This window comes from Neovison vison, chromosome 1 (genome assembly GCF_020171115.1).
Source record: "Neovison vison isolate M4711 chromosome 1, ASM_NN_V1, whole genome shotgun sequence".
Taxonomy (NCBI): Eukaryota; Metazoa; Chordata; class Mammalia; order Carnivora; family Mustelidae; genus Neogale; species Neogale vison.
In genome coordinates this window covers 316,937,641-316,952,008 of record NC_058091.1, presented here as the reverse complement: position 1 = coordinate 316,952,008, position 14,368 = coordinate 316,937,641, and the positions used below count along the sequence as shown (strand labels likewise).

Below are 14,368 nucleotides of genomic sequence, written 5' to 3'. Positions count from 1 at the left end.
CACCTGCTGGGCCCCAGCCCTGGAAGTACCGTCTCCGGCCGCGATGGGTTTTCGCCGCACCCGCGCGGCCTGGGGTTCGGAGGCTCTGACCATGCCGGGCGTCCATCCCAGGCATCTGCCAGGACCCAGGCGAAGGCATGGATCCGACCCAAAGGCAAACTGTAGGGACAGAAAAACCCACCACCTAGGCGGAGAGAGGGTGGGAGGGTACCACGGCGCAGCTGGGCCGCGCTCCTCCTGACGAAGCTTAGAGCCTAGCCATGCCCAAACGCACCGGGACTTCATGGGGCCGGAAAGCGGAACTGAACAGGGGCAGGGTGCGAACCAGGAGGCACACTGGGAAGCCACCTTCCGGGACAGCAAGGACACAGTCTCTGCCTCCCCCAAGTCCTCTGTGGTGGATTCAGCATGGCACTTCCTCCAGGAAGTCCATCCTGCTTCCTGGTCCCCATCCTGCAAAGAGGGAGTGCAGGTTCAGGGGCCTCCCACTCTGCTTTTGTTCCAGATGGTTCTTTCTAGCTCTGAGCCCCAGACTTGGAGAGACCCACAGACTCAGGGGACCCTCTGTGCGGGGACACGAGCCTGTGGCTCCTCCAACACAGGTGCTGTCCTTTTCCTTCTCCTCGTGCGGCTTGAGCTACCCCGGATGAGCTGTCTCCCACTCGCCCGCAGGATCCCACTTTCTGTCCTTGGCCACCGTGGCAGCTCCCTCTGGGCGGAGGAGCAGGCCTTCTCCTGGGTCGCGATGCCCATCACGGGACTCGCCCCACCCGCGCTGCCCGGCCCGAGTCCCCTGCGCCCTGGCGTCCCCCACAAGAGCGGCCTCTCCCAGGCTCCTCAGGACGGCGGCAGCTTCTGCCCCACCCCCGCCCCCCAGAAACCCTTCCAACACCCCGTCGGTTCCTCCATGACCTTCTGGGCCCCTGGCTCCGGACACCCTGGCACGCAGCCCCGCCCACCGCAGGCCCCCACGAGGAGCGAGTGTCCAGGCCGGGACACCGGACACAGGGACGCGGTGAGCGCCCGCCTCGCCCGTCGGTCCGCCCGGCGCAGGCCTCCGTCCGTCCAGGGGCAGCGGGCGCCCGGGCGGTGGTGGGACGTGGGAGGGCCCAGGGCGTCCCCCCGAGGCCGTCTGTGCCTGCCGAGCCCCCGGCTTGCCGGTGGGGCTGCCGGAGACGGGCTTCCTCCCCAGCCGCCGCGGAGGCCGCCCATGAGCCTCCTCGTGGTTCTCAAGTTTTCCTGCGCGGCCGACAAAAGCCACACACGCAAGGCAGCGCCCGAACCGCCACGCGTGGGAGCCGGCGGGTAAGACGCGAGCTCGGAAGACGCAGGAGGAGAAAGATGGAAGCGGACGCGCAGACACGAGCCCCCGAGGCCGCAGCTCCCAGGGTCCGGCCCTGTCGGCCATTTGGTCCCTGTCTGAGGACCCGGCCTGCCGGCTCCACTCCTGCCCTCGAGTTCCACGACGGACCCTTGAATCAACCCCGCTCAGAGCTGTCCCAGGTCGCTTGATCGCTCGCTGCCCGCGGCCGGCTCACCAGGGCACGGCCTGGGCTGCCCCCAGGAGGCCCAGGGGCGTCTCTCTGGCCTCCACCGTCCAGCCCTGTCTCTGCACGGCTCGGGAGGCCCCCTGCGCGGGCGCCGTCCCCTGTGCTCTGTCACTCTGTCACGGGGTCCCCAGAGAGCACGCGAGCCTTCCCTCCCCGTGTTTAGGGCACACTGGCTTCCAGAAAGCGAGACCGAGACCAAGACGGCGGAAGCCAAGATTCTCCGTCTCTTCAGAGAGGTCATCTGGGCAAACTGCTCCTCAATCAGACTTGGAACCATCATCCCACACAGAAATACTCTTACGGGGGCGCCTGGGTGGCTCAGTGGGTTAAAGCCTCTGCCTTCAACTCGGGTCATGATCTCAGGGTCCTGGGATCGAGCCCCGCATCGGGCTCTCTGCTCAGCAGGGGAGCCTGCTTCCTCCTCTCTCTCTGCCTGCCTCTCTGCCTACTTGTGATCTCTCTCTGTCAAATAAATAAACAAAATCTTAAAAAAAAAAAAAAAGAAATACTCTTACATAGTTTAGTTAGATGCAACTTCCCCTTTCATTTTTTTTTTTTAAGATTTTATTTATTTGTCAGAGAGAGAGAGCACGCAAGCAAGGGGAGCAGCAGGCAGAGGGAGAGGGAGAAGCAGGCTCCCCGCCGAGCAGGGAGCCCCATGTGGGGCTTGATCCTGGGACCCTGGGACCATGACCTGGGCCGAAGGCAGATGCTTCACCAACTGGGCCCCCCAGGCATCCATAACTTCCCTTTTCAAAAACACACAGGTTCTTTGGTGAAATCCCTTCCCTGTCATAACATCGCGTCATTGGTGCGATGTTCGTAGGATTACTCTGTCACCATGAAATGAAACACTTCATCTGTCAGTCCACACATGCATTATAGACACACACACACACACACACAAGAAATACATATGAGAACTCTCTTCGTCTATGAACTTTTACAAGGGGGAAAAGCATATTTAACAAATAAATTGAGTGGGATTAATTTACAGAATCACTACTGGCTTCTTGTTTTATTTGGTGACATCCAGGTCAAGCCCTGTGTCTTCCAACCATTTTCCAAAGTAAAACGCCCTGAAATGTGCTTTCACAGTAAGCACGGTTAGAAAGCAGAGGGCGACCCTCCCCCCAAAGCCCTTCCTGTGTAAGTCACTACAACCCACCCACAGGGTCCCCAGATCAACTAAAATCACAGGCCATGAAACGCCCCTTCTCTTGACCGGCGCACACGGGCTCCCTCAAGACAGGCCTCGCCTCGGGGCGCCTGGGTGGCTTGGTGGGTTAAGCCATTGCCTTCGGCTCGGGTCATGATCTCAGGGTCCTGGGATGGAGTCCCACATCGGGCTCTCTGCTCAGCGGGGAGCCTGCTTCCTCCTCTCTCTCTGCCTGCCTCTCTGCCTACTTGTGATCTCTCTCTGTCAAATAAATAAATAAAATCTTTAAAAAAAAAAAAAAAAAAAAAGACAGGCCTCGCCTCGACCCTGGCCCCTTCTACCCGGGAGCGTCCTCCTTGCCTTGCCGGCTCAAGGTTTCAGTTCCTGAGACCAGACAGAAAGCAGCCTGGACAGTGATGCCCGCCTCCCAGGTCCCCACAGACCCCGCACACACACCGAACAGATCCCGGCTCCTGTTCTCCTCAAGTCAAACGCTTTTGGTTCACTGACGCTCCACCGTCTTGTCACTTAGTCCAGACCTCTGTTGTGACGTCATCACAAATGACTCGATGAAGATGGAGGTGACGTCATCTGTGAGGTCATCACATTTCCAGCCCAACAAAATCAATGTTAAAAAGATGGATGGCATCAAATTACCCTCAATTCAACTTGCTCATAGAAGGCAGAGGTGCTGTGCAAAGGCAAACGTAGCCCACCATAATTTCCTGTAGCAAGTTTCTGATTCTGCAGTGTCGAACTGGCATCTAAACAGACTTGAATTCTCAGGACTTAGTCCCCACGCTGCTCAAGGCTAGACTCACAGCCTGCCGGACGTTACTAGGGCAAGGAATAATAATTCACCTTGTAATTAACTGACTCAATGACTGGCTGAATTTTCCTCTTTTTAAAAAATGTTATTTATTGGGCGCCTGGGTGGCTCAGTGGTTTAGGCCGCTGCCTTCGGCTCAGGTCATGATCTCAGGGTCCTGGGATCGAGGCCCGCATCGGGCTCTCTGCTCAGCAGGAAGCCTGCTTCCTCCTCTCTCTCTGCCTGCGCCTCTCTGCCTGCTTGTGATCTGTCTCTGTCAAATAAATAAATAAAATCTTTAAAAAAAAATTTTTTTAAAAAATGTTATTTATTTATTTGACGGAGACACACAACAAGAGAGGGAACACAAGCAGGGGTAGTAGGAGAGGGAGAAGCAGGCTTCCTGCTGAGCGGGGAGCCCGACGTGGGGCTCGATCCCAGGACCAAGATCATGACCTGAGCTGATAGCAAACACCCAACTACTAAGTCACCCAGGTGCCCCTTTTCCTCTTTTTTTTTTTTTTTTTAAAGATTTGCTTATTTATTTTTCAGAGAAAGAGAGACTCAGAGCACGAGGGAGGAGGGCAGAGAGGGAGAGAGAGAGAATCTGTGACACAGGGCTCAGTCCCACAACCCCGAGCTCATGACTGGAGCCGAAACCGAGAGTCAGCTGCTCAACCCACTGTGCCACCCAGGGACCCCCGAATGTCCCTCCTTTTTCAGACAAAACCGAGGGCAAAGCATTGGGTGGTTTATCGAAGGGTCCCTGGAGAGTCCGTGGAGTGCCGGAGGCCAGACGGACACCACTCTACTGGGTACAAACAACCAGAAACTTGTCGGTTCAGACTGACCTGAGTGAGTTTTGTTTGCATCAAGTGGGGACAGGGACAGTAGAGCAGAGAGGTGACCCAAGGAGCCCGGAGGAGAAAGCATGACACTGTCTTGTGCAGCGCATGGCAGCTAAGAGCAGACTCTGGGGCGCGGACCCCAGCCCCACGGGGGACCTCACGGGCATAGCCACTTCCTTGTCTCTGAAATTGCTCCAAACATTAAAAACCACACGGGAGCCTAAACCACGTGGATCCACTGGCCGAAGTCCTCAGCATTTTGGGCCCCAGACCAAACCCGGCTCTGACATCCCCCTACAATTGGGAAGCTTTTTGTCAGCTTAGTATTTCTAAGTTTGTCTCCCTGCAGGCGGCCCGGGCAGAAACAGGGTTCCGAAGCAGGCGGGCCTCCATGCAGCGGCTGCTGGGCCACTTGGTCCCAAGCAGCTGAGTGACCGGGAGCTCTGGGGCCGTGCACGGCCCAGCCTCTCCTGACTGCACGCAAAGGCCGTGGGCCTCCTGCCAGCCTGCTACAAGACAGGTCCCTGGGTGGCATGGGGAACCTGGATTCGGGCAGGATCCCCCAGCCACGGACCAGTAAGGGCAGCCCACTGTGTCTAAATGTGCAGTTTGAGGGGAAGCCGGCTTTCCTTGGGAGTCTGCAGAGGATACCCACGTGGCCGGCCATCCACACCAGCCTCGGGCTGTCTCTGGGGGGGTCCCAGGGTGGGGATAGTTGACACTCCTTCCTGGTGGTGGGGGCAGTGGGAGGGAGCACCCCAGTCCCGCGACCCCTGCGAGAGGATTCTGGAAGCTGCACAGGGTCCTCTCTCGGCCCCGCATGCCTTTCCCTCTGCTGATTTTCTCTTTTTAGATTTTAGTGATTTGAGAGTGAGCGAGCCTAACAGGGGCAGAGGAACAAGACTTTCTGCCAAGAGCCGAGCTCCCCAGGGGGCTCGATCCCAGGACCCCGAGATCATGAACTGAACCAAAGTCAGAGCCACCCAGGTGTCCTGTTCTCTGCTGATTTTGCTGCACATTCTCCCCATGGGGCCTGCAGGGGTGATATGTGAGAGGCTGATTCACCTCGGCTTTGTAAAAAATGGGCAAGTGCCTACCTTTGATCAGTTTGGGCTAAAATGGAGATAATCTAAGTAAAAACATTTTATAAAGAGTAAAGTAAATTGCATACAGAGGTGGCACTGTTGCTTTTAAATTCAGGAATTTTTTATTACAGATCATTGCTGATAAATAGCATATGTTGATTAAATACAGACACAAGCCAAGTCCCAAACACGTCCCAGGTGCCGCCGGGCTACAAGCAGCACTTTCTCTGCCGCGGGTGGGAGAGATGCTCACGCCCGCAGGAAACCTTGATAACGTTTCTATTTTCTGTCGTCCTCAGGCAGTTGCAGCCACTACCTGACGCCTATTTATAGTTCTAGGAGAGAGAGAAGTCACTGGAGGAGAAAACAGAATTTATTTAGGGAGTGACAAAAACAGACCGGAAACTGCTCACAGGGAGGGTGGATACTGTGTTTGACTTTCTCCAACAGTCGTAGCTACAGCAAAGGCAGGAGGGTGTGCAATACTGCTCAGCCTCATACAATGGCACAGCTTCAAAAAAGTCCTCCGGGAACCTGAATCCACAGTGGCTGAAGAGGGCCAAGGAGGAGACCCGGCGCCCCGCGCAGACAGGGCAGGAGGGGACGCAGTTCCCGTGCCAAGGCGGCCGCAGGCGCCCGCGCCAGGAGGAAGCAGCGCGGCGGCTCCGGGGGCCTCAGGGCGTCGCCGGCGGCGCGCGGGGCTCCGGCCAGTCCCCCAGGATGGCGGCCTCAACCCGCTGACGCTTCCTCAGCTCGGCGCTCAGCTCCCAGTACCTGAGATACAGCCACATGAGTCTGCCGTTCCGGCGCCGGCCGGTGTTCCAGATGGCGCCGCAGTGGGTGTCGTGCTGGAATATGTCGGTCAGGCCGGCCGCCACCTGCAGCTCCGCGGCGACCGGGTCCGTGGACGCTCGGACCAGTAAGTTCTTCTCGATCTCCAGCCGCCTGCCGCGGGGGAGGACCAGGCTGCAGTAGATGCTCTGTCTCTCCGTCAGAGCGTCCTCGAACTCCTTCAGCACAAGCCTGGCCCTCCTCTGCCAGTCGTCCTCCTTCTCCAGGAAGCTCAGATACGCACTTCTCAGAGGCTGCGACTGTCTCTTTTCTTGCATGACCTGAGCCCGCTCCTGTTCCAGAAGCTTCCTTTCTTCTACCAACTTGCGCCCCTGAGAGATAAGGGCTTCTCGGTAACTAGTCGTTCTGTTTTGTTCCTTCTCGAGCTCCAAAGACAAGCGAGCCACGGCACGCCGGTTTTCTGAGATCACGGCGTGGTACTTGGCTTCGAGATCCCGCTGGAAAGCGGCTGTTCTCTGACGGTACGCTTCTCTCTCTTTTTCTATTTCTTTCTGGGACTCCCTGGACCAAATCCAACCTGACAGGAATAAATTGGGGGAGAAAACACACTTAATGGAAAGTCAGAGGTGAGGTTTTGTAATCCTGAGTTTGAATAAATATAAAGCAGCTAAGAACAGCATTTCAATCAAATCTTAAGCCCTGAAAGGTACGGGTAACATTTTGTAGGAAACCATATATTAAACCAATTTCTTAGCTTAAAAGCAGATAAGGGCTCCCAAAGGACAGCAGGGCTGCTGACATTTCCCCTTCCAGCCTCCTCATCTTCTACGGCTGAAATAATCCAGCACCGCCTTCTTTCGCTCTCAGACTCACCTGCTCTGGCCACAGTGCCCCACGTCCTTGGGCCAAGGTCTAAAGGGCCACCTGCCGTGCTTCTGGCAGTCGGCCGGTGATTACAGAACTGAGTGATTGCAAAGTGCATGTCGACTTGCCCGCTCCTCCCGCTTCCAGTCTGACAAGGGCACATAAAATCAGGGGAGGAGATGTTCGAGCTCCAGACACGGTCAGGCTCCCGTTCCCCAAACCAGGGACACCCGACTCTCGGAAACGTGGGACGGACTGAAGTCCGGTGCCGGGGAGGCTCCTTTTCCCTCCCCAACGCTCGAGGGGAGTCCTAGCCAGCCGGGCTCCCCACCCAAGTCCCCCGGCAGCCGCCCTCCGAGGCGTATCTGCGTGTGCCTGAAAGTCCTTCCCACTGGGGTGCTGGTACCGCCCCAACTCCGTAAGCTAAGACAAACGCATCCCTTCCGCGTGGAAAACCGCGTCTAGTCCTACAGGTAACGGAAACTCGAAAGCCTCTCCAGCCTCAGGTCTCCACCTCCCCCCTCAGCCAAGCGCACAGACAGGGCAACGGGCCACGCGGGCAGCCGCCCCACTCGCACTTGCTAAGCATGGAGAGGTCTGTGAGAAGCGGAGGAGAGAAGAACGAATTCGGTGTGGGGTGCGGTCGGGGGGGTTCACGAGAGAGGGGAATGGGAACCAGTCTGGCAAAACAAGCAGCAGCTGGTAGGAAAGGTCCCTCCTGGCAGAAGGAACAGGGACAGGAGTGGGCATCATGTGTCCTGAGTAGACTGCTTCCTGGACTCGGCGCAGGGCTTCCAGCGAGGAGCGGGGGCACATCCTGGAAGTGAGCAGGTGCCGAACAGCAGAAGTCCTCATCGGCTCTGGGAGGAAGTGGACGATCAGAGGTTGGGGGCAGGGGGCGGCAGGGGCAGAGGAGGCCACTCCCGCCGTAACCCAGGGATGATCCAACGGAGGTGCCACGCCGACACGCGGAACACGTGGCGACCGATACAGGGCACACAGAGCTGCACGCCAGACCACACAGCCCAAGCTGTGTTTATGGGAAGTCCACCGAATCAGGAAGGCCTCCAGGAAGAGGTGGGACACACACAGGGGAGATTACCACGGAGGTATGCAGAGGAAAGTGTGGAAGCAGAAGGGAAAAACCTGAAGTCTGGGTCTGATCCTGGAGAACATTGCCTTGGGATTCTGGGAAGACACAACTGTGCACAGCCCCAGTTTCCAAAGGCAGAGAAGAGAGGGGGCTCCTGCTTTCGGGGAAATGGAACAGAAGTACTCTTTCCCATTCTTCCCGGCCCGCAAACCCTACATCATAAGTAGGACAAAGACAAGGGGGCTCTTAAAGGGGGAGAGCCTCGGGCTGGCCGGCAAGGGAGCCGGAGGCCTGAGGAACGCTATGGTGGGCAATCACCTGGGGTTCAGGTTGCCTCATACTTTCCCCACCTGGAGCTGAAATGCCAATGGGGAAGACCTTCTTTCAAAAGGCCCCAGCACAGGTCTGCTCCCTCTGGCCAAGGGGCTACTAGGGTGGCCTAGCAAGACAGGGAACTTCAACAGTAACTACACCGTTCGGGCCAAACAGCACAGTCACCGTGGCCCCATTCCCAGCCAGGGGGCAAAGGCCGATGGGCGCCCCTCCTGTTCCCCTGAGAGTGGTGTCAGAGGTGGCCTAGTGAGGAGCAGAAACCGGTCCCTCCTACCTCTCCTAGCTCGGGAGCATCAGTGGAAACCTGGGGGAGCTGTACCCCCACTCCTGCCCAGAGGTGATGAGGGGACCCTTCCTCTTGGTGTCCGGGGACCAGAGGCTGACTGGGGGCCTGGGCTTCCATCCCCACCTGGGAGTGAGGCCTCAACACCACCCTTCCCTGCCAGAGCCCCAGCCACGAAGCTAGTCGCAGAATGTCCCCATAAAGGTCAGTCTCATAACATAATGCCCAAAACACGGGATTTCAGCCAAAGACCACTCGTCATAGAAAGATCTCAAACAGAAGTGAAAAAGATAATCAGTAGATGCCAATACTGAGGGAACAGAGATGTTAGTGTTACCTGACAAAGGGTTTATTATTTTTTTTAGATTTTATTTGAGAGAGAGAATGAGAGAGAGAGAGTGAGGTCAGAGGGAGCCGCAGACTCCCCGCTGAGCAGACTCCGGACTCGATCCCGGGACTCCAGGATCATGACCGGAGCCAAAGGCAGTCGCCCAACCAACTGAGCCCCCTCAGGCGCCCGACAAAGAGTGAAAAGCAGACATGATAACACAAAGCCTGAGCACGGAAGAAGGAGATACAAAATCAAGCAAATGAAGGTTTGAACTGAAAAATACAGTAACCGACGTGGAACACGTGATGCCGAGGTTGGCGTGGAGATGAGCGACCCCTGCGAAGGGCTGGAGTAACAGCCCACGTGAGCAGACCTCACACCCTGGGCAGGCGACGGCTCAGGTAGTTCCACAGCACCTAACAAGGGTTATATGCCATGACCAAGGGGAGATCAGTTTTTATTTTTATTCTTTTATTAAGTTTTTTTTTTAATTTATTCATTTGACAGAGAGAGAGACACGTCACAAGCAGGCAGAGAGGCCGGCAGAGAGAGGGAGGAAGGGAAGCAGGCTCCCCGCGGAGCAGAGAGCCCGATGCGGGACTCGATCCCAGGACCCTGAGACCATGACCTGAGCCGAAGGCAGAGGCTTTAACCCACTGAGCCACCCAGGCGCTCCTGGAGATTAGTTTTTAAAGATTTATTTATTTATTTATATTAGAGAGAAAAGAGCACCAAGCGCCGGGGAGCGGGTGAGGGGCGGAGGGTGAGAATCTCCCGGGAGACTCCTTGCTGAGCTCAAAACCAAAGGTGGGGCAGGATCCCACAACCCATGAGATCGTGCACGACCTAAGCTCCCCACCCCCACAAAGTGGAGATTATTCCAAAAACGTAAGACTGGTTCAACAGTCAAAAATCAATCAACGTATGTATAGTCTGAAGAAGAAAAATGACACAATCCCGTCAACAGATACAGAAAACGTGTGATGAAATTCAGCACCCACAGGGGAAAAAACTCAAAAACTATAATAACACTGAGGGGCGCTTCCGTGCCTTCAAAGAACAGCTATGAAAACCCACAGCTACCACCACCCTTAATGGTGAAGACAGAATGTTCCTCCATCCGACGGGAACTTCTCAGTGGAGGCCTGGAGGCGTGAGCCAGGGCAAGAAAGCAAGTAACGGAAGAGGAAATAGAAGGCAAACAGCCTGGAAAGGAAGAAAGAAAACCTGAGTCCCATATGTTATACTGAGGAAAAAAAAAAAAAAAGCCGAAAACGAAAAACCTCAAAATGCATCATGGACTTACGTGTAAAACATAAAACTAAACTCAAGAAACAATGTGGGACAGAACGTTCAGGGTCTAGGGCTAGGCAAAACGCTCTCAGGAGGAAAAGCATGACCCATGAAAGAAAAAACCAAGACTGGACTTCATCAAAATTAAAACCTTTGCTCTGTGAAAGCCTCCATTTAGAGAATAAAACAAAACAAAACAAAACAAACAAAAAACAATCTACAGAGTGGAAAAAGATACTGGCAAACTAGATAGCCAAAAAAAACCACTAGAATCTAATAAAATTCTCTCAAAACTCAACCCCAAACCACAATGCAGTTAGGCGATGGCCGGAAGACAGGAACAGGCACGCCGTGGAGGGAACGGGAAAGACGGTCCACGGCAGCCGCGCTCAGGGAAATGCCACGGAAACCAGAATGGGCCTAATTCCGAGACAAGGGCGAGCGTGCACGGAGCTGACGAGGCTGCAAGGGTCCCAGCACTCTGGAAAGCGTTTTGGCACGTTCTACGAAGCTAACGCCGGCTCCCACGGAGGCTGAGAAGAGCGGGTGCTTTTCAGGATTCCGTGACGTGCCAGTGCCTGGCCCACGTCCGAGACGGGGCAGACGCAAACGCAGCCGCGCGGGTCGAGCCACTTAGGAGCTCAGCAGCCCGCCGTCTGGCAAAGCTCCCCCTACCCTGGGCTGCGGACGCCTGTGGCCCGGGTGGGGAACTGGGAGGCTTCACAGGACTAACAATGACTGATTAGTCCTGAGGCTGGGATAGGGCCCCGGGCGACTCCCACGTGCGTTTGTTTCCAGACTCTATCTTTTATAGCCTTTCCTCACAAGCTTTACTTTTGAAGTTCTTGCCTTCTTGGACTTCTAAAATGTGGCTTTCTGTCCCTGAGAAGAATCAGTGAATATTTTGTATTTTCTTCTTGGTTGTCTTGCTTAGCTAGCATGATCACAGAAACCTGAACCTTTGCGTTCTTGTAAGGATTCTCCAAAAATGACTTACTACACAGTTTAGAAATTACATTGCCAAGCGGCACCTGGATGGCTCTTGGCTTTGGCTCGGGTCATGATCCCGAAGTTGTGAGATGGAGCCCTGCCTCAGGCTCCACACTCACTGGGCAGTCTGCTTGAGATTCTCTCTCTCCCTCTGCCCCTCCCGACATGTCACCCCTCCAATAAGTAAGTAAGTAAACAAATAGAAATTATAGAGCCAAACATGGGTGTAAGCCAGCCTCCCGGCCCAGCCGCCAGTAAACGCAGATAAACGAACAGTTGATAAACGCTCTTCTCCCTGCCTTCACCGCCTCCACGGGAAGTCTGCTGACCCGAGAAACCCAAGCACGTGACAAAAGTCTCCATCAAAGTATCGCTGCAAACTGAGGGCAGCTGTGCTTTTCTTCCATCCACTTACTCAGTTTCTCATACTCTTTGGGGCACCCAAAACTGTGGGATATGACAAAACATAAAACCAATTCCTGGACATCAGAAAACTATCAGGAAGTGGAAAACGAAAGCTTAGGGCTGGAATAACTGTAACTGACCGGAAACTGGTGACTCCCCCAAAGTGGTCTGCAGGCCAGAGAGAAGCTGGCCAGGCTGAGCAGAGGTTTTAAGACTGACTCCCTACACATGCAACAGAGGACCAAACTGGTTTGTTTACACCTATTTTATTCTTCCCTGTCGGTCCCGATGAGGACGAATGAACCGAGAGCCCTCTCCAGAGTGGGAAGTCTGGAATGGAGCCGGGGCCAGTCACGAAAGCCCACCCCAGCAAGCCCCTTGTTTTGTTTGGCGCTCACAGTGCTTCAGTGGACGGGGACACTGAGGCTCAGGGGATTAAGTAATTTGCTTCAGACTCACCACACGGGATAACACTAGGATCTACACTTGCATCTGTCAGGATCCAAAGCCCAAGGTCTTTGGGATCCACAGTTCCAGCCCCTCCAAATGCAAATGTGAGGAAAACCATGACTTACGAAAAGCAGCCAATCCCAGCATTGGAACCAACAGGGCATAATTCCATCTGCTTCCATCGCCCCCGTCAGCCCTGGAATTAGGTCGGATATTCCAATTTGGGGGGTCATTTAGGTTATTCATGGAGATGTACCTTGGAGTAAAGAATAAAACCATTAATCACATAAAACGGTAGGACACATCTGTCACAACTGTTACCATGTACTTGGCTCAGGTCCACCCACGAGCTGCGTAGCACTGAGCCTTACAAGATGAAAGAGGAAAACACAAGGCCTCAGACAGTATCGGGATCCAGTGGGCGGGGTAGAGAGGTCTCAAGGGAAACACGAGGCCCGTGAGGGAAGATCTCCGCTACACAGAGCTTCGCAGCGCGGCTGGACCCAGGACACGTCAGCAGGAAGGTGTGAAAGCAAACACTGGCCGCTTCAGGAAATGGCCACGAGGCCACGGAGAGGTGTGTGGCCAGGATGGGGACAGTGTTAGGACGGCTCTCGTGCCTCCTGGCTTGGGTGGCATTTTCACCGTCATGACCGATGTTTCTGCCTAAAGCTCTGCTGCCTCTCAGGAACCGGGCTGGGGTCTCCTGCTAACACGGACTTACCCATTTACTAAGAACCCACACGGGGTCGGACGCTCCAGCAAAACAGAGCGAGCGGACGGCGACCAACAATACACAGATTAGGAAAGAAACGACGGAGGCTTCCGTAACAAAAAAGGAGCCTGATTCCATCTTGAAAAATTTTAAGAGAGTTTTCTTTTTTTCTCTAAGATTTTTATTTATGTATTTATTTATTTGACAGAGAGACGGGGAAGCAGGCTCCCGGCTGAGCAGAGAGCCCGATGCGGGGCTGGATCCCAGGACCCTGCGATCATGACCCGAGCAGAGGTTTAACCCACTGAGCCACCAGACGCCCCTAAGAGGGTTTTCAATAAAGACTTAACCCTGACAAGATCAAGACCTAACCGGCAATAAAGAAATGCCCAGTATACTGGGTTCAGGAGCTCGCGGCAACTCTGAAAGGACACCGGCGCACGACGCCCCGCCGGGTCCACGCAGACGTGGCCTCGTTTCCTGCGGGCCCACAAGGTCCGCCTTCGGGGCCCGGGGCCTGAGCGAACACGGAGTCCGGCGAAGGCAACCCGACCCTCGGCAGGACGAGTTCCTGGAAAGGGACTAGAAGGGGGCGCCGGGAGGGCTCGCGGTTAAGCTCTGCGCTCAGCTCAGGTCGCGATCCAGTCCCGGACGGAGCCCGGGGCGGGCCGGGGGCTGCTCGGGGGCGCCCCTGCTCCCCCGCGGCGCTCATTCCGTCGGATCCCGGGAGAAGTCGCGGAACCGGGAGCGCACGGGCCCCCGCGTGCAGGGTCCTCGCGACGCAGAGCGAAACACGGGCCGGAGGACAGTCCACCGCCCACCGGGCCCCACGGCAGATTCCGGGCCGCGGCCGGGCCGGGGCCGGGGCCGGGGTCGCGGTCACGTCACGCTCACGCGGCGCGCACGCTTCACGGCCGGGGGCGCGATCAGGGGAGTCCGCGAAGACCCTTGGGCCGGCGAGCTGACCCAGCCCCCGCCCGGCGCCCCCGCTGCGGCTCCCGGTGTCACCCGGGCGCCCGCCCCCACCCCGGCCCCCGGCCCGGCGGCCTGACCTATCCCAGAGCCACCCCCAGCCCCCGCGGCCCCCGACCACCCCCGGAGCCCCTCAACACGGCCCGGCGCCCCGACCTGCTCCGACCCCCGACCCACCCGGAGCTCTCCGACCCCGAACTACACCCGTTCCTTCTCCCTGGGCCGCCGACCTACGCCCGCCCCCAGACCCACCCCCGGCCCCTCCCGAACACCGCCCTGCCCTCCACCTACCCCCGGGCGGGGAGCGGCCGTCCCGCTCAGCGCCACGGTCCGCGGTTCCTGTGCGCAGGCGCAATGTGTGGTGCGCAGGCGCAGTGTCCCCTCGTCCCCGGTCCGG

The 14,368-nt window shown here is 56.5% G+C and overlaps 1 protein-coding gene across 2 annotated transcripts; it reads right to left on the bottom strand.

Annotated features, from left to right (window-relative positions):
* Positions 1-5,549: 5,549 nt before the first annotated feature.
* On the bottom strand, positions 5,550-14,327 carry CCDC127 (coiled-coil domain containing 127). Of its 2 annotated transcripts, none has more exons than XM_044234588.1 (3): positions 14,263-14,327; positions 12,410-12,540; positions 5,550-6,819 (listed from the first exon to the last, which is right to left on the bottom strand). In XM_044234588.1, the coding sequence occupies exons 2-3, from the start codon at positions 12,528-12,530 to the stop codon at positions 6,125-6,127; spliced, it is 816 nt and encodes a 271-aa protein (XP_044090523.1). In that variant the 5' UTR covers positions 12,531-12,540; positions 14,263-14,327; the 3' UTR covers positions 5,550-6,124. The 2 variants fall into 2 exon arrangements, with proteins under 2 accessions (XP_044090523.1, XP_044090531.1); XM_044234596.1 differs by lacking the exon at positions 14,263-14,327 and adding an exon at positions 14,149-14,200.
* Positions 14,328-14,368: the final 41 nt, after the last annotated feature.

Bases quoted from the DNA above. Each gene is read 5' to 3' on its own strand.
- CCDC127 (XM_044234588.1), bottom strand. From the start codon at position 12,530: ATGAATAACCTAAATGACCCCCCAAATTGGAATATCCGACCTAATTCC. The intron at 6,820-12,409 runs GTAAGTCATGGT...TATTCCTGTCAG, and splicing joins GCTGGGATTGGCTGCTTTTC to GTTGGATTTGGTCCAGGGAG.